The sequence below is a fragment of the Uloborus diversus genome, chromosome 10 (assembly GCF_026930045.1).
Source record: "Uloborus diversus isolate 005 chromosome 10, Udiv.v.3.1, whole genome shotgun sequence".
Taxonomy (NCBI): Eukaryota; Metazoa; Arthropoda; class Arachnida; order Araneae; family Uloboridae; genus Uloborus; species Uloborus diversus.
In genome coordinates this window covers 107,071,427-107,098,700 of record NC_072740.1, presented here as the reverse complement: position 1 = coordinate 107,098,700, position 27,274 = coordinate 107,071,427, and the positions used below count along the sequence as shown (strand labels likewise).

The window sequence follows — 27,274 nt, the reverse complement described above, 5'->3', positions numbered from 1 at the left end:
TGTTTTGTCACATAAAATCTTATTTTGTGAAACAACCACGAATTTTGTTAGTGTTACTAAAAAGTTATGTTGTTGACTAATTTAATGTAAAAAATATATGAATTTTTTAGGATATATTTGACATTTCTTTTAATTCAGTATTGATTCAATGTATTTTAATTCGTAAATATACTTCAGTTTGATTCTTCTGTGTGTTGAAGTTACGCATAATTCAAATTGCAGACGATATTCCTTTTATATTTTCCGAAAAATATTAAAGTGCATTTTACTTATGAGTTAAAAACTAGTTGGGTTGTGGAACAGTCAAAAAATATTAAGAATTTTTCCTACCTTTCCTGCAATCCTACTGGTGATTAAAAAGTTAAAGTTTAAAATAAAGAATGATAACGGAATATCATATCAATTTATTTTAAATACTAATAAAATCTCGGTTGTGTTTCTTTTAAAAAAAACTCTATATTGTCCCCTCAAAGCAACAGTAAGATATCTTAGTGTTATATCTGTGATTAGGTATGTTACTGTTGTTCTGAAGCTATGATGGTACTTTGGTTTTGCATTAAAAAAATCCAAGTTTAGACCAAAATATCTAGGACAGCATGAAGACAAGTAAAAAAAAAAAAAAATCTAAAGATGGAATGGCAGATCTGCCATGTTGCAACTGTAAGGGGCTCCCAGGACCATAAGGCTATAAAGATGATTCAAAATTGCAGCCTTTTTTTATTTTTTTTTACTTAGTTCTATGATAGACGAAGACTTAATAAACTTTTTAGAAATATCAATACTTTGAAATTTACCAAACTAAACAATGAGATGGGCTGGTCATTTCTCAAGAATGGAAAATGACAGAGCTGCGTTGACTGTCTTTAGTGCGGTCCCATTTGGACAGCGACTAATGGGTAGACCAAAAACAAGATAGGTCGACTGTGTGGACTCTGATTTTGATTTCATGAAAATCAAAAACTGGAGGTCAACGACAAAGAGGAGGACAGCCTGGCGGGATCTCCTGAAAAAGGCCAAGGCTCGCAATGGGCTATACAGCCAATTATGATGATAATTACAGACAAAGGGGTCCCCAAAAATATATTTCAATGGGTCTCTTAAACCCATAAATCAGCCACTGAAAACTAATCTTCTGGTAACTCTGAAGTAATTTGAAGTGAATATTTACCAAATACTTGAACTACCTATAATCTGTGAAAAGGTAATTGTTTCTTATTCACAGTAATTATAACAATTGGCTAAAATCACATTGGTTTGCTCAAGACATGAATAAGTAGAGAAATGCTTAATTTCTTAGTATTCCTGAACTGCTAATACTTCGTATAAGCAGGCTTGTCATTTCGAATTTTTCCAGGGTTTGAGGGGTGGAAGAGGGTGTTTACTCAATGCAAATTTTATTGCAAAAACTACAACCCCTTATATGTAACATTAATTTCTCAAAGCTTGGGGTGAGGCAATTGACTCTCCTAAATGACAGGCTTGCTTATAGGAAGTTTAAATTTCGACGGGGTCAACAAGAGGCCATGTCTGCCTGGTGTAAACCTAACCGGCAGCTCTGTAATGCTGTGATTAGGATTTGCGTAGCCTTCACAATATTCCCAGGTTAGGTTTGCCCCAACTATAATGGGCCTAGCTTGGAATCTAAGTGATATATTTATGGAGGGCTGAAAAGAATAAGGTTTTGTCAAAATGTCTTCTGTTGAAAGGTTCTTCATTCATAAGGACGTGGATTGGTAGGGGCACCATGGGCTCTCACAACCCTTTGCACTGGATCTTATTCAGCTCCCTATTCTGCACAAAGTATGAAGCTGAGAAGACGATTGAATGTCATGGAGAAGCGTACCATATCTTGCGCTCACTTAGGCTTCAGATCTGGCCCTTCCCCCAATTTTCCTTCCACTTCCACAGTGCCATGAATTCAAAATTAATTATAATGCAAGAATAATTAACTGCAAGCTCCTTCTGCAAACTTATATGAATTGCTTTGAACCTAAAAAAGAAAAACATGGGTGACTCACGTGTTGTAGGGTGCTTACTTTGGCTCAAGAGCCTCCCCCCCTTTCCCCCGACTACCAATCACTTCTGAAGTGCTCCAAATTCAGAGTTAATTACAATACAATATGAATAGCAAACCCTTCTGCAAGTTTTCCGGATTGCTTCACATGCCGTGAATGTAAGGGAAAAAAACGGAAACGAACAAGTTCAAAGGGTGCAAGAATGCACTAGCCAAGGGCACTCACTTTGGCTCCCCTCCCCGCTCCAACTTAACTATCTGAATATATCATTATCATTAGCATACAAATGAACTCACACCTAGTAGACAATACTGATTTAGTACAGTTAAGGAGTGACACAAGTTCGGAGCATAAAACAATCGAAATGGAACAGCTTACAGTTCCTGGGGCCAATGATTACTGATTGCGAGTAGTTGGTGGTAGACAAACGTGTCATTTCAATTTTTTCTAGGAAATGGGGGGGGGGGAGTGTGCAAAGGCTGACACTGGTCGCTCTAATTCTCACGAGCCTCACAGAGCATAGGAGCAGTGACTCAACATCTTCCCACCCATCCTTTCCCCTTCCCAAGTAACATAAATCACGTTACATCACGTTACTCTGAATCGTTGACATCACGTTACTGGTAACGTTGATAGAGCGAAAATATGTCTCGTTGCAAAACGCAAAAGCAACGGTTTTAGTAACGTTACATCAACGGTTTCAGTAACGTTACATCAACCTTAATTTATCACGTTACATCACGTTGCTTTTAAACGTTGTATTAAGATTTTTTTTTTCAAAGCTTGAATAAAGTTTTTTTTCTTGGTAAGAATGGAGGTGTGTTCATTGAATCCTCAATTTTTGATACAGTAAGTATTCTGTATTTTTTGTTAATGCAATTAGTGTTAATATACTTTTATAAAATCTTTGTTTTTTTATCTTTATTTTTAATTTATAAAATGCCTCATTCCGTTTAAAGGCGTTCGAGTATTCTCACACTGTTGCTTCATTCACAATATTTTGTAAGAGCACTCCTGACATTTAAAAATAAACAGAGCATAACATAGCATAGCAGAATTTACATCAATTAGATTTCTATTAATGGTCAAAATTAACGATATTACTGCAAATTAAATAAAAACTTTTTTCATAAATAAATCCTTGAAAAAAATAATTATTATTATTACTAAAGAACTCCAGAAATATTTTTCGAAAGGCATGAAAGTTTTGAAAAAATCCTCTAACATCAGTGCTTTAACTAAAATTTGAAGTATTATTACTAAAGATAATTTCAGTTACCTGACAAAATTTTTTTCAAAAAATTGCTACAATTATTTCGTCAAAATAATTCAGCAAAAAGCCGATTAAATGAGTAAAAAATGGTATCATTTATCGTTTTTATAGCTTGTTAATGGAACATATCCCCAAGCTTCAGCATCTTTTTAAGAAATCAATGAATAAATACTCAAATAAAAACATCTAACATTATTCTTTCAAACAATATTATAAATATAAGTACGGTGGGAAAAATACTCAAACTCCGACCAACGGCAGTTCATTAACATCATAAAAATATGTAATAACACTTTTTTTTAATTAAATAAGTATATCAACAATAATACACTAACAATAATACAAAGTACTTACCGCTAAAAGTGATGAGAGATCGCGATTGCGAAGCTGCGAACAATGGCGGCATAGCAAGCCAGAAGTTGTTTACTGAAAATGGCCGCTAGGATTCGGAGGTTGCCGAAGACGAGGCAAGGTGCAACGAAAAGTAACGATAAGTAACGTTTCTTTTGCAACTGTTTGTCAACGTTACAAATTTAAGAAATTTGCAACGTGATGTAACGTTTCAAAATTATGCTTTTTGTAACGAATCGAGAAAGCAACGGGTAACGGTAACGATGTTTCAACTAATTGCAACGTGATGTAACGATGACGTAACGTTTCAGTGTTACTTGGGTTTTTATTTTTTTTATGAAACGAAAAACTGAGACAGATGAAGGTGAAATTACAAATTAAATGAAAAGGATTGTATTTTTTCCTGAGATAAAATGTATTTCTTAGATCATTAAATGGTAGTATTTTTTAGATTTTCTCACGACACTTTTATTGTTAAAAAACTTTATGAACTAACCAAAATCTTCAACATTGTTCAGAGAAAACCAATAAATTAAAACATCAACAACATAAGAGAAGCACACTCAGATCGTATTTCAGTTACTATTCTCAAGAATATAAAAAAAAATCAACAGTCAAAGACACTCATTTTGAAACAGCATGTATTATCTGCCATGTTTAAATCTGTTCTGCGTCTCTTTCAATGTGAGTTTATTGCGAATGTTTACTGCAAGCAGAATTTTCCAAACATAACAACAATACAGACGTAAATTAAGATTCAGAAGAAACCCTCCAAAAACGGAAATATTTCACAAAGCAAAAACGGTAATTCGTGAAATTAAAACGAACCAAAACTTTAAACAGCAATATTTCACATTGCAATTTCTACCTCACAATTTAAAGGGGTGGCTCTGTTTACATTTTACTCGGGATTGCTTTAATGTATCCAGGTTACCATGCTGTTTAATAGAACGCGCTCGTTTTTATTTCTCATTTCGCCAATGTTAATTCGCCAACTTTTAATTGGTTTTGTTCGGCGATCCTAACCGGTCGACCACTGAGTAACCGGTTGCTAACCGCTGTGTTCTATCATCAACCGGTTACCGTATTAATATGTTGATTAGTTGATTGAAGCACGTGATCATTAGATGTCACGTGATTGAATCACCGATAGCTACCAGTTGAGCTCGTCGAACGCAAGTATTCCTTGCGTTCGACGAACCTCACCGGTCGACCAGTTACTAACCGCAGCGTTCTACGATCAACCGGTTACCATTCTAAGCAGTTGATTGGAGAACGTGATTAAGTAACCGGTAGCTACCGTAACGTAAGCATTGAGAGCGTTTCAAATTTCGCCGCCGGGAACATTGGGCGCCGAGCATTTTGGACGCCGGAAACATTGGGCGCCGAGCATTTTAGGCCCCGGGAATACTGGGCACAATATGCTCAGCGCCCAAAGTTCCCGGCGCCCAAAATACTCGGCGCCCAAAGTTCCCGGCGCTCAAAATACTCGGCGCCCAAAGTTCCCGGCGCCCAATATGCGGCGCTCAATTTACGGCGCCCAAACTGCGGCGCCCAATCTTCCTAGACCGATTTTTTGAAGGCTTCCATAGCCGAGCGGCAGTAAGTGCCAGGTGTGATAGCTGCTTGATCACAAATAGAGGAGGTCTGGATTCGTTAGTGTCCGTTGAGAGCCCATCCTTCGATCACGATCATTGCGATTTTAATCTTTCCTGTGTATTTGTGCAAAGAAAATGTGCTTTTTTTTTTAGCTATCTTTTGATTTATGTGACTCCTGTTCAGCTTCTTGCTTGAATATACGCAGTAAGAATTTTTCGAAAAAAATTGCTGTTGCACTTATTAAGTTAAATTTAATAAGAACAATTAGATCTCCCCCCCCCAAATAATTTGATGATGCTATTAAAACAAAATCAAATTTAGCACCAACATGTAAAAGTATAATTATTGGAAAACGAAACTAGCTTTGCCGACTTCATCCCTGAAGCACCAATACCGTCACGTGAGACGTTAGGTATGCTCATTTTTTAACACTTCCGGTTGTGACTGATATGAGAATTCCCTAGCAAGTTGCGAATAGAAATCTGTGAAATGAGTCGTACTAAAATGATGCGACGAAAGTGAATTCTTTCTCTTTTAAAACTTATATTATTTTAAATTAATTTACATGGCTAAGCATGTTGACGCTCAATTATACGTAGGAGATGTATATGATCTTGCTGCAGAAATTGGCAAAGAATTTGAAAAACTTATTGATGTATACGGAACAGAATTTATTAGAGAGCTTATGACTAAAGTAATAGTGACTCTAGAATATTTAGAATCTAGTACTGTTGTGATAGATCGACTTCAAACAGAGCTAATTGATATTAAATCAAGAGTTCAGCAATTAGAATATGAAAAATTGGAAAGAGCCGAATTTCGAAGTAAACTCGACCAAGTAAGAGTGCAAATATTTTCACAATCTGTCATTTAAGAGGGTGTGGTTTAACCGGGATTTGTTTATATTTTACAAACTGTGAAAAACATGGGTTTATTACTTCCGTGCTTTGTTTTTATGATTGCAATTATTATTGTTTTTTTTTTTCAATCACAAGTAATAACTAATTTTTATACATGCAATTGTTTTTCGCGGTGTAACGCAATAAGAAAGTACGTGTTTAAAATGTGTAACACATCGTTTTTCACATTTATGTAACTATCATGGTATTTTATAAAAACAATAAAATGATTAAAAAGTTCTTAACGTTTAAAACACATTTGTAATATTGGAAAATTTGAATTTTAAGTAAAGTAGTAGTGTATAAAGAGGGACAAATGATATCGAAACAGTGTTATGTAGCTATTTTCGTCGTAGGAGATGTCTATGTATCTATGATCGGACATGAATAATAATAGTGGCATGCACTGAAGATAGTTAATGCAAGTGATTATCTCTTCCGTACTGTGTTACTAATCAAATTATGTGAAAATAGGCAGGTGAATAAGTTTTATGTATCCCAGTTATTAATTCTTTTATATAGCATTAATTTTGAATTCATAGATAATTAAACAAAAAAAAAAAAAGAAATTTTTGGGAGTTGAAAAATTCTCAGTTGCCCAAATGAAACTTCAAATTTTACCAAATGGTAAGATACGACCATGCATACATACCTACATCTAATGTGCAGATATATTATAGGTGTGAAATAAAAAAGCATAATTCTGCATAAATGTTCCAATTAGCGGAATTAAAAATTTTTTGGGAGGTCCCAGCGACCTCTCATCGGGGTGTCTTGCTTTTACTGAAAATTTGTATGATATTGGAAACATGAGATGTTAAATTTATCTACAGTATTTTTACCATGCTGGTTTATTAATTTGGTACTTTTCCGTTAGCAGGGTGCAAGCGAAAATCGTCAAATGACTAAGCCCATCGTCAAATGAGCATTCGCGAAATTGATGTAGAAATCCGCCAATTTTCTTACAACCCTTGTTAGGCGTATTCACTTGAGGACTCATTTGGCAAATCACTGTTTGGCGTTTGGAGGTTTGGAAGGCACCAGATGTCTGATAACTATCCAGTATCCGACTGATTTTTAACTATCCATTATTCGATCGGGCCACTTTTCTTTTCAATCAAAGTGTCATTTGCCAACTTTTTTCAACTTGTCACCAAAGTCTAGGCACTATTTTTCTGCTCTGCCAATGAAAAAAAAGGAAAGGGGGGAGGGGACATATGTTTTTTTTTTTTTTTTTACTAACCTACTGGAAAATTAATAAAATCGAGTTTTTGCAACAGAAATACAAGAAATAGGGAATTGATAAGGTAAACAAAGGTTCAAAAAGAACTAAAAACTAGACAAATATATACTAAAAAATACAGTAAAGACATAAAAACAAAAACTCAACTGCTCAAAAAACGCTAAATATAAACTAATCTAAATAAATAAACCAAAAGATACATTGAAATGCAACAAAAACTAGGCAAATGAATTCTAAAAAAAAGGTAAAAAAGCAATAGGGCAAACTTATCAAAAAAGAAATTAATTCAAATAATTTAATGCACAAAAACACTAATTATAAACTGATCTAAATAAATAAACTCTAAAAAATACAATAAACTGCTACTAAAACTAGATAGGTATATTTTTAATAAAAATAAAATGGTAATAAAGAGCATTAAAACAAAGTTAACAAAGCAAAACAGAAATTAATTTTAATAATTTAATCTTCAAAAACACTAATTTTAAACTAATCAAAATAAATAACCCCCCCCCAAAAAATGCATTAAAATACTAGCATAACTAGACAAATGAATTTTAATAAAATGGTAAAAAAAAAACATTACAACAAATATTTAACACATCAAATCAGAAATTAAATTGAATAATTTAACCCTCAAAAAACATAAATTATTGATTAATCTAATTAAATCCTCAAAAATTCAATAAATAAATAAATTCTACAAAGCACTAGAAACTCATTCATTTTACACGTCAATAGGCTAGAAAAAAAACTTTCTTTTTCCCCCTGCTCTTTTCATCCGCAGAGTGGAAAAAATAGCATCTAAACATTGAGGTCAAAAAGGTTAGCTACAGTTGAAAGAAAACACATAAAATTACAAACTTAAAATGGCATGGCAACAAATAAGTTTAGCCTGATCGGAGTATAAAATCTAATTGCATCTGAGCTGGGAAAAATTAAAAAAAAAAGATTCGAAAGGGTACATTTAGGAGTAAATTAACATTAGACTACAATAAATTAATTACTTTTGTAAAATAAGGCACTACAAAGGAGGGGGGGATGTTATGTAACAATGGAATCACTACAACCAATGCTGTTTTGTAAAAAATGCTTATAATATGTTGTACTCGCAGCGTACACAAGGTTTCCCAATAAGTTCATAGTTTTTTGAAACAATAATTGAAAAAATGTTTGATAACGTTGCAAATTACAATTCACCACTACAGCACCATATGAAATGTGAAAAGCAGGGGAAAAGAAAGGCAGGGGGTGCTCTGTAAAGTGGGTAGTATAGTTCTCTGAAATAGAAGGAATGAAGGGGTTGTTGTAGAATACGGAGTGGTGCAGGTTTGCCAATACGAGCAGTCTATCACCAGGGAAGGGAAAAGTAGGGTTGCCGTTGTGGCAGTGTGGCACGGGGTACGGGGTTGCCATGAGAGCAATTTATTGCGATTTTGGCAATATTTGAAATGACGCCTTTATCAAAACATACCCACCCACATGTGGGGGTTATCGGATATAATGTGGGGTTTAATTGAAAATTTCCTAGAAAATATTCAACAAATTTTTATTTATTGATAAACCTATTGGATGATGAAATTTTTTTTCATGTTTCCTTCAATAATTTCTGCTTCTAAAGCACTAGTTACAGATTGTACCTGCAACTTTGTTCTAGACAGAGACGCTTTTCACAGATTTCTACTTTTGCGCGACTTCCAGTTTAAGTTTAGTTTTCTTCAGCTTTTCAAAAGTGATTTAGTTGGAGTATTAAAAATAGCTACAAACTCTCGAGGATTGCATGTGGCAGAAAAGATTAAACAAAAAAAAAAAAAAAACTTGCAGAGATTACAGCAAATCTTTTTTTTTTAAATTTATTATTATTTACTTTCTTTAAAGTACCTATGATGATGATAATGATGACATTAGTTCATAAAATTGATTATTGTAACATTATTGAAATAAAATTCTCAAATTATTTTATTTATTGAGTTCTGCTATTTTTTGCTTTTATAATGACGAGTTTTCAAAAGAATGTTAGTCCTTGATTCAATTTTTCATCCAGTGTCCAAGTGGTTGGGTTGCTTCCCAGGTATGGAGTACATAGGAGTTGATTAAATCAACAGGCTAGGTATATGAATCTGTTACTTATTGACATTTACAAAAAGTCTAGTGTCAGGTTTATTGATGTGTGTGAGGTTTTGTAAGCACCATTGAATTGCTAGAAATAGGATACATCTGAGTTCTACCGAGTCAAAATGGTTAGTGGTTTGATTTTAAGGGTTCTTAGTCACAAACTGAGTTTGAATGGGGGTAAAGGATTAGGTATCAAATGCATGTTAATTATTTGGGTATTGACCATTTTAGTAATTGTGATTTAAGAAATCTCAGAGGGTTAAATAAAAGCAATTTGGGTATACTTAAAGTTTTATTTACCAGTATTCGCAGTATTAGGAAGAAGATGGAAGAACTGAAAGGTATAATTATAAAGTGTGTCCTAAAATTAACAAAAAATTTGAATTTGTCAATTTTTGCTGAAAATTGTTGGCAGCCATGAAAAAAGAATAATTTAACAGCTGAGAGCTAAGGGTTAGAAAAATGGAGTGTTATGTCATCATACAGCCAGTGAAACAATTCAATTACTGCATAAGGCACTTCCTGGTCGTGTACTCACTCGTTTCAGTGATCAGAATTGGCGCCCTAGATCATGTGGGAGTTATTTGAATGCTATGTCAACAAGCCCACAACCACCATGCATTACGGTGTTGCGATATCGAGCGCCAATAACAGTAACTGCTTGACCAGCCTCTACTTTTATTATTTTTAAAATAATTGTTCAATAATGGAAAAATGTCCTCGACAAAGAGAAAGTAACTAACTAAAAGAGCATTAGAAATCTTGAGTGTTTTCACAGTAAAGCACATAAAAGCTGTTAAAAGTGGAAAATTGAACGATCCCGAAATCAAATCTGAATTTTGAAATCTCATTGCATCCACTTCTGTTGCAGCCGATTGCCTTTTTTTGCGATGAGATTTTACTGCTTAGACATCACTTATTTTAAATAAATTGTTATTTTCAACACTTATGTTTCATATTCTGTAGTAGCGAACTTACACGTTCTTGGTTTTGCCACACTCACTCAAAAAAAAGCAACGCAATTGCATCCGTATTCAATTCCATCACTCGTAAAAACTTTATTATTAAATTTATCAGTTTATCATAATTTGTTGAAGGTTTTGGAAAATAAAGATCTTTAGTCAGGCGATAGAATACAGAAAAGGAGGAATTCTAATACTCTAAAACAGTAGTGCTCAACGTATGGCCCGCAAGACTAATCCGTGCGACCCACTGCTATGCTCATTGTCAGGAATCAAACATGTTCCCGAATATCTGAACCTATTACTTTATATGCATTTGAAAATGTGCAAATAAGTAAACAAAACAAAAATATACTTTTTAATCATAAGATTGATTCATTACTCAAAGGTTTCTTCAAAAAAGTTCTGGTTTATAAACATAAAGAACTGAACTATCTGGATTTACTTTGAAGAACCAAAACACTGTCAAGTTACGTGGATGTTTAAATGCTCTGTTGACACTAAAAGGCAACCTTTAAAGCTAATTTATTGAATATTAGAGATGACTCATTTAACCTTTCTCCCATTCAATATCATTCTGCCCGTTTATTAAACAAAATGTTAGACATTTAAGCATCATCATATTCATTTCACTGCATTTTTATTTACATACTTAAATTTATATGATGAAGACAAATAAGAATAGTTTAGTTTTTTAAGTGTGCACTTATATTTTTTCCATTATGAGTAAATGCTTCAATCAGGCTGTGGCATTCATGTAGTGGTTTTGCTAATGCTCATTTCCAAAAATTAGCAAGTTTGAGATTAAATAGTGTTATTTGTTTGTGTAACAAGGTTGTGAAAATTTTTATTGAAGTCTTGAAAAGATCTTGGAAAGGTCATGGAATTTTTTCATCCAAATAGGGTATGAACCCTGTGAACAGATGTATCATATCATTAATGACTTGTCCATTAAGGGATCAGTCGTCATAATGGACAAACTTGATTTTTTTCATAATGTTTGCTGATGAGTGATGATGAAGTAAAAGACTCCCCCTGCCAGAACTGTTTTAGTTGCATGCTTTAAAGTTGGAAAATCACAAATTCATTTTTTCTAGACTGTACCTACATAGTTGTTTGTATTTTCTATTTTTATTTGTATGTATTCTACAATTTAGGTTTCTTGCGTAAGAAGTACCTCTCATGGTTTGCAGTGAATTAAAGAAAAATTCCACTGCTGCTAGTATTTCATTTTCTTACATTTGTTCCTGCTGTCAGCAAGAAATTTTATCTGCCTATATTAATTTTTCATAATATGTCTGGATTCAGAATATTTCTTTCTCTAACAGCTATGATGAAATATTCCTAACAACTGTTCCACTTTTGAACATACTATACCCTTTTTGCTTCCTATTAATCTTGTGCTTTTCCTTGCCAGAGAAGAACGTTTTCTATTTTCTGGAGTGTTTAATTCACCATCTCCTTGGTCCTTAAATTTTCTTTCCCTTCTGTGAAAAATTTGCTTTAATGCTATGGATTTTGCAGAATGATATCTTACAATCATTAAACTATTCGTGAAAAATATGAATTATTTGCATGATGCGTTTTTAGTGTACTATTTTTATCTTATAATTTTAGAATAGTGGTGTAGCATGTTTTAAAAGCCAAAATGCTAGTTCAGAAATTGCACTTCCTCTTTGTAATTGAATTATCTCGATCAACTAGTTAACAGGGATGAATTGCTTTAAAATTTTAATTATTACTGATATCTAAGTTTGTAGTTAAAGAACAAGTATTGATTAAGACTTATGTAAAAAGGTAATAGACATTCTTGAATGAATGTTTTTGTCATTTCTTCCCTTTTAATTTTCTTTTTTGTTATTTTCATTTATTGTTTATTAAGCATTATCTTTCATATTTGTATAGGAACTTGAAGTTATAGAAGAAAACTGGAGGAAAGAGACAAGTTATTTAAATTCTCTTGTTGTTAAACTTCAAGAAGAAAATAAACGCTTGGGCGTTATTATATCAGAAAAAGAAAATCATTCACCAAGTGATTGCAAAGGTTAGCTGCCTAATATTGTCACTATCATTAATCACTAGTGTGGTTTTGTCTGTATAATACATTAATGTATGTTTAATGTGTCAAAACAAATTTTTAATGTACATTTCTTATGTGCATTACAAAGTAATAAGCTATAATATCTTGTACAAAAACATTTTTTTCTCATTTTATTTCAATTACTAATAATTAATAAAATATCATAGTCATATTTAAGAATTTGTACTTGTCATTTTTTTTTTAAATGGCTAACTTTTGAACTCGATTTTAAAATTTTTTTTTGAAATTTAGAAGATTTGTTAAATTTTTGACGAAAATATTTTTACATTCATAAACTATATTTGATTGGCTTTTAATTTGGTGTATAATGCCATTGATTTTCATGAAATTTTTCTTAAGCACATCAGGCTACAAACTCTAGAATCACCCTTTAGTTAGCCTTTTTTCAGCACATAATTTTTAAACTATTGATTAAGCCATCATGACTGCCAGATCATGTCCACCCAATGCTAAATTCTATCAACTAGCTTGAGCACATATTGGTTTGCAAGAAAACTATTTGACAAAGACTGATTAGTTATTTTTCTATGCTTCAATGTAAAAATTTATATCATTTGAAAGTGCTTTGGGATTCACTTTTTCACCATTAGCAAAATTTTCTTTTTGGTAACTTGTAGTATATATGTTAAAATTTGTCAATTAAATTTTTTAAGTAGAAGTAGCAAAAAGATAGTTACTACTCAAATACACTTTTATTTTGTGATCTTCATTGTTCATTTATATTTTGATGTTGGTGCTGTATCCGAAATAATTCAATCTTGCATATTAGGCTGCATGCAAAAAGTTTCATCGTCAGTTATTGTTTGTTTGCTTTTAACTTTTGTGGTATAAAATTTCTGAAATTATTGTACTGATTCATGTACTCTTTTATGTTAGATATTTTTGTGCTAAATTTTGTTTTCAATCGTTTTTATGCACATGAAAGTATTGCTATTTAACTATTTGAATTTAGCCTTTACCGCCCAATATAACTATTGAAAAACTGCAGTAAAAATATGTGCAGGCTGGATATTTTTTTACACGACAATCAACAGAATATAATTTTTTATCAATGTATCTTAACTATATGCACTTCCACCTAAAAATCTTTCTTGTTCATCTCTTTAGAAATCGCCCATTTTTATGACATTGACCACTTTCGTGCTCATTGCTGCTATTGTACTTAAAAAACTCCTCAAAATGAAATCTATCTCTCCAAAAAGAGATTGAGTTTCATCCCTGGAGGAAACTTAGAAATATTGCATAAAATTCCTCTATCTACCATTTTATTAATTTTTTGTATGCTGTCAGTGATACTCTTCCCCTTATGTTTAACAATAGGAATTGAGATAAATTGGTGTACAAGTCATATTTTAACTCCGAACTTATTATATAAGAGTTTTTTATTTTTAGCTTGTATTTTAATCAACTAATAAAAGTTTAGTTTTACTGTGTGTCAATCAGTCAAGAGGTAGTTAAGCTTTGATTGTGAGAAATGAAAGAGAAAAAGTTTTTTTATGATTGATGTTCTTATTTTCATTCAAAACGTTTTAAATGGAGTCTCATTGCTCTCTATCACTTTTTTATGTGCTTGAAAAAGTTATGGCTTATTCATGGAGGCTGCTGGGCCCAATGTTCAATTTTGACCAAGGAAAATCTCCCAGAATCTGAATGTAGTTTTGTAAATCTTATAGTAAGCTAGCGTGGAGAGAGCTAAGATGCACAAATTTTCTGTTTGAGTGAGAAGGAGGAAAAATATTAAAGATCTTTAATCATATCTGTCATGTTTTTTTTTCATTAATGATTTCTCTCTAAGAAAGCTCTTGATGCTTAAGGCATCATTTCTATCATAGTGATGACCTTACTCTAATTTTGTCTTTTTGCATTTTTATATAGTTATAAACATTTTCTCAAACTAAAAGCAGACACGTGATTTTGTATGAATTATATTTTTTGATTAATTATACCCATTAAGGCTATTTCGGTATTAATTTTTATATATATTTGAGATTTCGTGTGAGATGATACAAGCTTTAGTTTTACATAAAATGTAGCTGTTAGTCAAATGCACAAATTTTACTCCTATTAATTGAAATATTTTTTTAATTGGAAATTTATTTAATAAACTCCATTATTTATTAAGAGCCAGCTTTTTTAAGGATCAGGCAGACTAGATAGTTGACAATTTTGATTTTGCTGAAATTTTCAGGATATGTCCCTTACTTAAACTACTAAACACGTGTGTTTTTAGTTTTGCAAAAAAAAAAAAATTCTTTAAGTTTTTGGAGGTCAAAGGTGGACTTAGTTGGTTTTTTAAGAAAAACGTATCAATTTACATAGGCGCCAATACTTTTTACTTTAAGAGCAAACCGTGGCACTGGCAATTATTTTGTGTTCTACTACATTCTCAATATCTGTTTGTACATAATTAGTTGTGGTTGACTCCTTTCACAAAGATCAGGGGTCACTCAAAGTGGTATAAAAAAAAGTTTTTTCTGCAACTCTGACCGTCAAAGTCTTCTTGTGCCAACAGTGGCCACAGTAGTACATATTTCAGTAAATACATACCATAGTGTAGTATCCAAAAAGAGAAAGATTTGTGTGGCTGACATTTGGTGCAAAGAAATATTTGACTGTGAAAATGCAGAAATCACAAAATTGCATGACTTTCAAAGTCATTAATTGCTTGCGCCAAGAGTCAGCACAGATGAAACTACATGGAGAAGAAGCCTTTCTTGTCATAGAAACAAAATCAGTTAACAGACCTATGGCTAATGTTTCAAATTTTACATAATTTGACTCTAAACTTTGCTCAAAGAGTGTTTTTTGGCACTTGAGAAAAAATGCCAATTACCTGCTTTAGGGTATTTATTACTATTATTTGTAACAAAATTATAATAAATTTTCATAAAATAACTAAAATGGTAACAAAAGACAACATAAACTAGGAACCAAATTGAAAATTAAGCCCATAAACTACTCAGTATGCAACAAAAACTCTAATTGCCTAAGTTAAATAAATACCCTTGTGAATGAAAAGTAAAATAAGAAATAACAATGTCAAATAGCACAAATTGCAGATTACTGTGGACACATGTTTCAGTGTAACAAAGAATGCCTTTTTCAAATCAAAAGAAATCAGCTTCTGGATGAAAAGGCATATGACAAAAGACATACGCTTTTGTCGGATGTCTTTGATTTCTTTTGTTGTGCTTTCTGGAGATGATTTTATACCATTTTCCTCTCCTTTCATGAAAATATTATAATCATGCTTCTTTTATTAATATGAGAAGCACGTTTTTTTTGCTGTTGGAAAGAGCCTAACCTCCTAGAAATCCATTCAAATTCGTGGTCTTCATAAGAGGTTTTTCGGTTCAGTTTGAACCTTGCTACACTCAAGCAGATTCATAATTCTCAAATGGAAAAGGGAAGATGAGATGTTTCAAGAAAAGTTGTGTGGCCAAGTAGACAAATAGAAAATAAGAAATGACAACATGTGTTGACACGTTTTCCGGCGTTACAAGGAACGCCTTTTTCAATGCAAAAGAAATGAGTTTATGGATGAAAAGACATTTGAAAAAAGTATCTCTTTTGTCGGATGCCTTTTCAATGAAGAAGCCGATTTCTTTTGATTTGAAAAAAGGCGTTCCTTGTTATGCCGAAACACGTGTCTGCAGTAATCTGCAATTCGTGCTATTTGACGTTGTTATTTCTTATTTTACTTTTCATTCTCAAGGGTATTTATTTAACTTAGACAAATAGAGTTTTTGTTGCATACGGAGTAGTTTATGGACTTAATTTTCTATTTGGTTCCTAGTTTATGTTGTCTTTTGTTACCATTTTAGTTATTTTATGAAACTTTATTATAATATTGTTACAAATAATAGTAATAAATACTTAAAAGCAGGTGATTGGCATTTTTTCACAAGTGCCAAAAACTCTTTGAGCAAAGTTTAGAGTCAAATTATGTAAAATTTGAAATATTAGCCATAGATCTGTTAACTGATTGTATTTCTATGACAAGAAAGGCTTCTTCTCCAGGTAGTTTCATATCTGCTGACTCTTGGTGCAATCAATTAATGACCTTGAAAGTCATGCAATTTTGTGATTTCTGCATTTTCAGAGTTGAATATTTCGGTGCGCCAAATGTCAGCCACACAAATCTTTCTCTTTTTGAATACTACTTATGTATTTACTGAAATATGTTCTACTGTGGCTCACTGTTGGTGCAAGAAGATTTCGGCAGTCAAAGTTGCAGAAAAAAACTTTTTTCGTACAACTTTGAGTGACCCCTGACCTTTGCGAAAGGAGGCAACCACAACTAATTATGCACTAACAGATATCGAGGATGTAATAGAACACAAAATTATTGCCTATGTAAGTATTGGCCTATGTAAATCGGTATGTTTTTCTTGAAAAAATGAACTAAGTCCAACTTTTTGACCTCCAAAAACTTTAAGAAATTTTTTTTTGCAAAAAAAAAAAAAAAAAAAAAACAAGTGTTTAGTAGTTTTAAATAAGGGAAATATCCGGAAAATTTCAGCAAAATTAAAAATGTCAACTATCCAGCCTGCCTGATCCTTAAAATAACTAGCTCTTAAATTTAAAAGTCTAGGCATAAAAATATTAAACGTATGTATCATTCTTTCATTTTCTTATTTTCTATATTCAGCATTAAAAAAAAACAAAGAAGGAAGCATATTAATGTCTCTCTTGCTTAAAAAGGTTGATAAACAGTATTAAAACAGTTTCCTGAACAACTCGATGATTTGTTAGTTTAGCTTTTTAATTATTTGCATATTATTATGCTTATAAGTTAAAATAATTTTAGCATTCCTGTCAGATGAAGACCTTGATGTTGTCAAAAAGCTAAAGGAGTGTGCAGAACAACAGCGGACACAACTACTAATCAAAGATAAGGAACTTCTAGAGAAAACAAATGAGGTTGATAAGGTAACTAATATTTTATTTTAATTTATTTACATGTGTATCAGTCAAAGTAAAATACCTGTTTCTTATATTGCTTTGAAATTTCAAACATTTATTGCTTTGAAATTTCTTGCATTGCTTAGAATATATTTTAAATGGTGATGATTTTTTTCTAATGAAATCATGATTTTTTTACTCAGACAGATAGGTACAAATGTTATGTTGGGTTTAACAGTTTTTGAAAGTACTATTTTCTTTATTTATCTCATTCACTTTCATCAATGGAAGACTTATTTTAATGTATTTTTTTCTTTTGAAATTAACATTAAATTGTATTTTACTGCTAAATGGCTGATTTGTTGTAGAACAGAAAAATTGAAATTGTGTGAAAATTTATAAATGTGTGTAAGGTTCAGTATTTCTATGTAAAACTTTAAAATGTACTACAGACATGTAATTCAGTTGATGTTGTAGGGTGAATAAAAGGAAGAAAGTGACTAGTCTTTGATATAACATGAGAAAACTGGAAGGAAGCATTGAGTTTATCATTTGTGTCCAAATTGAGGAAGAAATAGATTTTTTTTTTTTTTTTTTCATTATTTCAAACTGAACTGCCACTGTAAAAACATAGGAAATAACTCTCTCTTTAGAAAAAATATTTTTTGGGAGATCTAAAACAGTAAAGAATATTCTTAAATTGAAGGGTGACTTACATTTTCTTGTATTCAAGGTGCTACAGAATAACATACTTAGTGAGGGAGACATTACTCTATTGAACAATTGTTGCAGGAAAGTTTTAGTGTCTATAAATGTATAGAAATACAAATGCGACAACCAGCAACGGGCTGTAGGCCCAGCTAGGTTGATCTTTAGTCAGTTTATTAGTCCCCCAATGAAGATTAATTGCCCTCTTAAAGATATTCACCCCCTTGCTCAAAAATGGAAATCCCTTATTCTATCTTACTCTATTAACACATTAACCTGCACATGGTCTTATATTCAGGCAGGACTTAACATTTTTGCTGAAATGCAAGCTATTTCTGTATGAATATATGTTCTGAAGACTATAGACCTACACTTCATTGTTACAAATAAAGCCTTGATTAAGGCCTATATTGGTCACAGGTCTGGCCCAAATTACATCAGTCAGGCCAAACATAAACATTAGGGGCATAGCCTGAATACAAGACTACATGTTTCGCTCGTAGTTATTGCTTAAGGGGTTAAACCAGTTGTTAAATCTAAACATGTTTAACCTTAGGTTGCAGGTACATGACATAAAACCAATGTCCAAGAATTCTTACTTCCACATATTTTAATGAAATTTAAGGTTGAGAGACAATACAAGATTAAAACAAGAACTATATTTATTAAAACCTGGTTAAAGCATTGTTAAGGTTACACTCACGTGTCAAGAAAAAACAAGCAGGCCCTGACTGCCACAACATTTGCAGTTTTATACATTGAAAACACACAGTTACCACAAAAAGTAAAGTTATTACAAAAAGGTTAATTTGCATAAACAACATTAATAAATAAACAACATGTATAATACAGTAAAACCTGTAAAGTTGACCACCTGTCTATGTTGACCGCTTTTGTCAGGAACGGAATTAGTCCTATTTTGTATAATAAAGGAAAACCTCTAACTTGACCACCTTTCTATCTTGACCACCTGTCTATCTTGACCACTAATGTACCCCAAATTTGGTTTGGAGTATTGTAAAAAACCCTTTGTAAGTTGACCACTTGGTTTATTTTTTAAAACTTAATTTAGCAAATTATTTTATTTTATTATTATTTTTTTTATAGCTTTCCAAGAATATTTTTGATGCCAGACTAGCATTTTACCAACTAAATAAAACAGCAGCATAACCAAACCTCCTTGTAAGTTGGAACACGCCACATTGGAAAACTACTAAGAACCCTTTTATTCTCTAAACTTGTTTTTCTTTTGTTGTTCTTTTTAAGATTACCTTTTGTACTCTGTACTTTTCTACTGACACATGTTTTCATTTAACAAAGTATTTTTTCCAATTGCAATATTTTGTGGCAACACTGGAATTATGCTAGAGTAAAAGTTACTTGCATTGCAGTATTTCTGGTGCAAGGGGTTAAGAAATAGGACATTTTCATTTTCAACTGCCTTTTAAAACCATGAGAGTCCAGCTTGTTGCTCTTTGTGTTATATTTTACATAAAATGGCTTCAAAAAGAAAGTTAGTTGAATTTGAGATTGATAAAAAGTACGAAATATTAAAATTAATTGAAAATGAAGAAAGTCAGAGAAAATTAGCTGACACAGATGAAATTTCTAAAACAACTGTATCTAATATAGTAAAAAACAAGGAAAAAATAACAAAAATATTTGAATAATATCCAGAGAAAATTGGCCGACACATATGGAATTTCCGAAACTAGTGTGTAATAAGTGCGCCAAACTACAATAAGGAGTTATTTTGTTGAAAAGTAGATCATGATGGTTATAAATGTATTAAATGTATGTGAGAAAGAAAAAATAAGCGAAAAATTCGTTATTTTTGAGCCATGAATTTTTAGGAATTATTAATATCAAATAACTTCTTATAAACAATGATTTTTTTTGATCAATTTACTGAAATTTTAAATTTACATGACACATTAACGTCATTCTGAGAAAATATCCTCTAAAAATATTTGAATAACATTTTAAATTATTGTTTCAAAGTAATGTTAAACAATGACAGTAAGTTGAACGGAAAGAGTAAGTGTCAATTAGTCAAAAAATGAATACATAGTGCAAGAAATGACAAAAAAAAAATCATTTCTCCCTTTATAAGTTCACCACTTGCGGTGCAGTACTTTGGTGGTCAACTTACACAGGTTTCACTGTACAACAAGAACACAAAACATTTAGAATAATATCCTACAATTGAATTTCTCAAATTCCAGTTCCAACACATGTATTTACACTCTGTAAGTTGTGTACATAGGGTACAAATTGGATCCAATTTTCCAAACTGTTGAATGGTTCAAAAATGTGTAATCTTGTTTACGTTTTGGGCCCAGAATGTTGAAACATTAATTGTATGCTTAGAGCTATAACACTTAGTCAATGAAAGTAAACTTGAAAGGGCTATCTTAATTAGCATTAAAATAATTGCATTGTTTATGCTGTTGTTTTGAATACTGAATTCACACTTTTAAAGATTTTAGCTCTAATGTTTATTAAACTCATTTAGTTGCAGTTGGAAAATGAAAGGCTGATATTGGTTAATAAAGAATTGGCTCATCGCTGCAGGCATCTACAGAAGCAGATGTATAATTTAGTTGAAGAAAAGTCTGATTTGCAAGCAAATATGCAAAATCAGCAAAAAGAATGTTTAGAGCTTCAAGCAAAACTAAATGTTGCTGTTAAGGAGAATATGGATTTAGCTTCTGTTGAGGTAAATTTCTACTAATATTTAAAATGTATATATGAGCGTCCCTCGTTGTACAACATGGTTTAGATAATACATGGTACAAAATTTGTGACAATTATAATGCAAATTATATAGTACATGGTACAAAACTTGAATGTAATAGATACTACACGGTTTTGATTAAAACAAATTCTGAAATAATTTTATTTTGTTCTAAAAACTGTTAAAAAAATGGACTCTAAAACAATTTTTACTTTGTTTTTATGAAACTGACACAAAGTATTTTGTCTCTCTCTCCTACTCGAAAGTTTGTTTTGCCTGCATTACACTATATTTAATATTATAAATTTTATTCTTTTTCATTGTGTTCTGAAAGCTAAAAGACAAAAATTATTTTATTTCCAATACATAAATGTAGTTAAAGCAAAATATGAAATAAATTGAATAATTCTATTTATTTTATTTTATATTTTGTTTTGCTGTTGTTTCTCATTCAAACTTTACTGCTACAGAAAAGCTCCAATTTTCTTTTTGATAATATGCATTTTGTTCTTAGTATAGAAAGTTTTCTTGTTTTGCATAATAGTTTTAATTTGAGGTATGTAAAATAATAAACTTGTATTGTTTATTGCATATCTAATTTTGAATCAGTGGGGCCACTTTATGTTTTGGTTCTCATATTTCATCTGTATGTTTTAATGAATGCAAATTTCAGCGGTTTTAAAATTTGCACATAAAGACTTGGTTTCGATCTAGCATGCAACACGGTTTTGATATAACATGATGCATATTGACCTGATTTGTGTTATGTACGTGATTAATTAACTTAAAAAATAAGTAAGAAAATTGTTAAAAAGTCTTATATATCATGGTTTTAATACTATATGGTACGAAATAACAATGTTATACGTGGGACTCCTGTATACATAATTCAGACTGCAACATTGATGTTTTTTTTTCCCATTGATGTGTAAGGATCTTACTTTTCCATAACATTGATATGTTGAGTTTGATTTTTTTTTCAATGTTGCTATTTCATATTTGAACAAAAAGTATGATTATTTTAATCATGATAACAGAATTTTTTAAAAATGTACTGGCTTGATTATTGTTTGTGACAAGTATTTTATTTGAATGAATTTTCTATAGTTAGTTATCCTAAAAAGCAGATTTCAACTGGGAAATGTTAACAAAATCCTTTCTATGTAAAATTTGAAGAGAAATTAATTTAAAGTCAAAATAATTTGCATATTGTGCAAATAAAATAATTTGCACATTACTGATAAATGCCAGACAGTTTAGGATAATAAATAAGTATATTATTAAAGTCAAATGGGGATAGTCTCAGGTTAGCAAGAGCAAGCTGAATGAAACTGCTTGCAGTTTAAATAGTGTCAAAGATAGCCCCACTTGTACATTTTTATTTTATTTTACTTTATTTATTTATTTTTTTGTTTATGTTTTTACAGTACAATCTTAGTAAAAGGTAAATGATATTTTTTGAGAATGTTAACTAACTTTAGATAGAAAAACTTTTGAATTTGAATCCTGCAAAGTTATAATAGCAAATATTGAAATTCTCAATACAATTGATTTTTTCCACCTCAAATTGTTGATAAGTTGTGGAGATATTCTTCAGCTGCATGGGAAAAAGTAATAATTTTATGAAAACGCTATAGATTTTTCAGACCATAAATCACTAATAAATTGAGGTAATATTTTTCAATTATGTTTGAAAGAGCAGTAATTTTGAGACAAGTTTTTTAGTTTGATGCCAAAAACAGAAAATTATAGTAGCTCTAATTTAAATGCTTATAAATTCAACAAATGAATTACAAGGCAGAAATTAAGCACAAATAGAATTGTGGATTGTAGACTTTTGAAATTCTTGATGCAAATAGTACAAATTTTCAAGGCTTTTTCCCTTTTAAGGCATCAATTTAACAGCTTTTTCCCACTATAAATATCCCATAAAGGGATGGCATTTGGAATTCTGTCCCAAATAAAACCAACAGAATCATGACAAGCAGCAATATCACTCCTTATCATTGTACTACATATACATTTATTATTACTTTTTAAATCATGCTTTTTATGCAACTGCACACTAAAAAGATAAATTTGTTCAAAACTTTTTGCAAGCAGTTGGAGATTTAATTTTCCCTTTGAATTATTTGTTAGAATGTGTGAAATAGCTGTCTATGGCCTGAGGTTATAGACTATGAGGGGTCAAGTTTGATGTTCCTTTGTCCAAGCTCAAAAGCGGAGGTGATTAAAAAACTTCAAAAATGGTGAAAAAATTTTGTACCTGCAATTGAAAAGAAAGTCTTGTTAAAGGTGGGAGCCACATGTTTTTAGGGATTTATTTTTATAGTAACCTGAATTGTATGCAAGTTTTTTTTTAATAGGGAGCATTCACTATGTCGCAAAATATGATAAAGTTGGTGGTATTTCATAGATTTGATGATGGTGATGCCAAAAATCAACATTAAAGTTTAAAAGAATCATTCACTTTAGCGTGAAGAGCAATTAAAAGAGGAGATTTTTGTAAACAATGTCACATGACTGAAAACACAGTCATTGGGCCACGTCATAAAACACGATTCTTCCTCTGCTCCGCTACCGCTATGCAACAGTCGATGTTCCTTTCCCAACACATTGCTTTTCCTATCGCTATAATCAGGATTCGAAAATGGATGTCATTTTATTTTTTTGCTTTTTTTTTTTTGCATTTTTCCCGTTTTAGTGAATTTTTCAAAGACGTCTACAGCACTTTTTACTTTTTCTTAAGAATTTTCAGGGCATTTTAATCTTATCTATGAGTCAAAAGTTTTCATCTCCGTTTTTTGAGACTAGTAAGTACAATCTCGAAGAAGCTGTCTTCTTATCTGTGGGGTCGATAGTAAGTCCACATTGTTCACTTTGAAAAGGAAAATAAGGGGAACAAACAAAAAGAACAGGTTTTGACAATCTGTACTGTCTACATTTCTTATTCTGGGTGAAATCATTTTCTTAGAAGTTGATTTCTGAAGACTGTGTCCTTCTCAATACTGAAAAGCAAAAGCATTAATATTTTTCGCAAAAGATAGCTTTGGGTGTCTGTGCCCTGATTCTTAGTAAAACAAACCCATGTAAAAGTTATTAAAATATTTAAACTATTTAAAATGGGATTCTGGCCTCATTCCTGAAGTGCAGTTTTAAAAATTATAACAGGATTTTTTCAAATTTAACTGCTTTTTTTTAGGGACATTTTTTATTTTAGTAGTTGGGTTTTATTTTAGAGCATTTTTCGGGTTTTACTACGTCATCATCTTCCGGGCCTTGGTTACGATCAATGATTTATGTTTTGCTTTAATTTCCTTTTTTAAATGGGTAAAACTAGTTTTCATGTAAAATGAGGGAAGAAGGGCTCATCAAAAATAAACCCGATGATTTGCCGAAGTTGCATAAATGACCCTAAAAGTCAAAAGTCTGTTCTGCTATGGGAAGATAAAGAACTGCAAGTTTTTAAATTTTCTTGCAATACTGTCAGCTATAAATTGATTAACTCCAACACTTCCCTATTGTTAGTATTGAATCCAAAACTCATTTCGTTAAATACCTCGTAAACTCATTTTTACAGGAAGTATTTTTCTGTTGGGGGAATGCAGTTCAATTGATTTTAGTTTCATAAAGCATATTTTATTCAAAAGTTTTTTTTTTTTTTTTTGGCAAAAGGAGGAGGGGGGGGGGAAGGATTTTCACTTGAATGATTTTTATTTTCTCTTTATAGTGCTTTTTTATAAGTGAATTCCTTTATTTTAATGAGGGAAAGGATTTTTAATTTTTTTTTGTATTGTTTCTTTTTACTCCATTGTGCAAGACACTTCTTAAAAACTTTCAGCATGGGCACTGCCCTATAAATACTACTATAGTAGAGAACCAATTATCTAGGATGTTCAGGACCATCCTTATCTTATGTATCTGAATTTCCCAGTTTTCTGGATCGCTAAAAATCGCCCTTTGCTGATTGTTTATAAAATACAAATTATTATAATAAATGATAATACATCTTAAAATATGAAGAAAACTGTTCAGAAATGCATACAGATAAGAAAATATTTAAAAATTTTAATTAGAAGAACCATTTAATATTCTAAAAATTTTGCGTATTCATAACACCGTAAGAAAAGGAAAAGAAAAATCACTACGGTCCTTGATAATGTTTTAAAATAAAAGAAAATGAAGGGTAAGAAACATGTTTATGAATGATTTTGTTTGTACTGATTAAACTGGTGCTTGAACTCATTTTAATTTTTTTTGTAGAGATTTTGCTTTTGTAATTACAATAGTTGTTAATAGTTGCATTGAAAAAACATCGATAGAAATGTGCTTTTTAATTTGTTGCAGCCTTATTGTAGTCTTTCATTTAATGATTTCTGTGCTCCACTGTATCAACTATCAGAATTTGAAAATCTGGTATTCAGCACTTTTGTGTTATCACTTTTATGCTCTAAAAGGTTTAACTACCACCATTCAAAGAAAAGTAGCATTAGAATACTTCAATACTTATTTCTTTAGTTTTAAATTGGAATAAAGTAAGGGAGTCGGAATTTTGATTGTCTATGTTCTGAAAAATATTTCGAAAATTTTGCCCTGTGTGTCAAATGACTCTTCAACTTTGAAGTTTGTTTTTGCACTAAATTTCACAAAGTATATGTGAATAATGCTGTATTTGTAAAGAATAATGCATATTGTTAAAAATATTGGGGGAAATCAAGCAAAAAGTCCCTGGTATTCTTGTTTCTAAAAATGGTTCCTATTGCATTTACAAAAAATATAATTTAAATTCAAGGCATCGAACTTCAAAAGAATGCCTGGGGTTGGATGCTGTTCTAAAGAGGATTGTGTAAAGTTGAGCAATCAGTTGTAAATAAAGTTGGTTTTTGGTAGCATGAGCTAGAACAAGAACTTGGAAGGAGAGGAGGAATAAACATCCTTGCCACTGCCCAGGGTGAGCACTCGCGGGGCAGACGCCGATGAACCTCAGAAAGGATAGAACATCAACTGCATTCAAGTAAAAACAATAATCAATCGTGATTGCTCAAAAAAAAAAAAAAAATGTCCTACCAATTAATCTGATGTAAAGTTTGGTTAGTTAATCAAGAAAAATGACCTAAGTGTATTTCGCTTCTTCTTGTAAATGCTGCAGTCCTTTGTAGTACTTACTCTTTTGTTCTATAGCTATGAAATTTGTAGACTATTTAAATCTGAATCACCAACGCCCACAATTCATTTAAAGCATCCATCAATTCAATTGCAAAATTCTTCTTTTTGCTTCCTGAACCTTTGACATGAGTAGCAAAGTTTAACTCCAAATTTATGAGCACTTTTTTTTTATATGTTTTAAATAAAGGTATCTTAACATACATATAGTGATTGGAATTATCTTGTTTCTTGCACAATAAGCTGTGTGATTTCATGAGAGGGTAACATTAGTAAATGTGCAACCTCTTCATCCTAACGCGCATACATTTCACCTGATACTAAAATGTAATTGAACTAAAATTTTTGTCATCAGCTTAATCAAGCAACAATTCATGATTCACTTTTCCAAAATCTGAATGTGTGTTTCTGCGTTCTATGTGATCATTATCTATACATCTACAAATTTGTGATTCTTAGTTTTTCTAATTCCTGTTTGCATTTTATCAAAAGTTTTGCAACTGCTTCTTCAGCAATTTTTTTTCTTAAAATTTTGTTTCATAAATCCTGCCTTAATTTGTTGTCATACAATTCTTTCTGAGATTTTATTGGATTTTTTTTTTTTTTTTGTCCATTTCTGTCAAAATTTTCAACTGTGATATGAGTGCAATTTAATCAGTCTTTGCTTTTCGTACCTGCTATTTGTAATCAGAACTGAATAAGAAAGCAATACATCATACACTAACAGGAAAAAAATCCTAACACCGAGTTAGACTTGTGCTAGATAAACAAAATTTGGTAATCGTCTCTATACAGCTAAAAGATAACCCCTCATTAAATTTTTACACTTCGTGCATAAGTGTGGTGCTAGTAGCGCCACTCAGAACTTGCAAATTAGGATTGCTTTAAGTGTGCGCTGTAAATTTCATGAGCATTATTTTTCTGTAAAATATAACAGATTGAGTTGATGTTAGCCAAGAATGCCCTTAACCCCCTTGCAGTTGGACCATCCCAGAACTATATGTTAAATGGACGAGATATCTCGTCATCAACTGCAAGGTGGTTAAGATGTCAAAGAAGCCATTATCATCAGCTCATTGAGTTCGATTGAGGTCGTGTAATAGGGCTACAAGACAGTGGATTTTCTTTCCACAATATTGCATTAAGAGTTGTCTGGAATGTATTTATCATGCATGATTGTTAGGAGCAGCTGTCAAGGGTTGG

At 31.6% G+C, this 27,274-nt stretch overlaps 1 protein-coding gene across 1 annotated transcript in view; it reads left to right on the top strand.

The window, feature by feature from the left end:
• Positions 1–5,803: 5,803 nt before the first annotated feature.
• The window catches only part of LOC129231575 (RILP-like protein homolog), a 39,419-nt gene continuing 17,948 nt past the window's right edge, over positions 5,804–27,274 (top strand). The window contains exons 1-4 of the mRNA XM_054865932.1: positions 5,804–6,076; positions 12,363–12,501; positions 17,369–17,490; positions 20,687–20,890. Of these exons, the coding sequence (XP_054721907.1) occupies positions 5,804–6,076; positions 12,363–12,501; positions 17,369–17,490; positions 20,687–20,890 (738 nt within the window). The remainder of the gene's footprint in view (positions 6,077–12,362; positions 12,502–17,368; positions 17,491–20,686; positions 20,891–27,274) is intronic.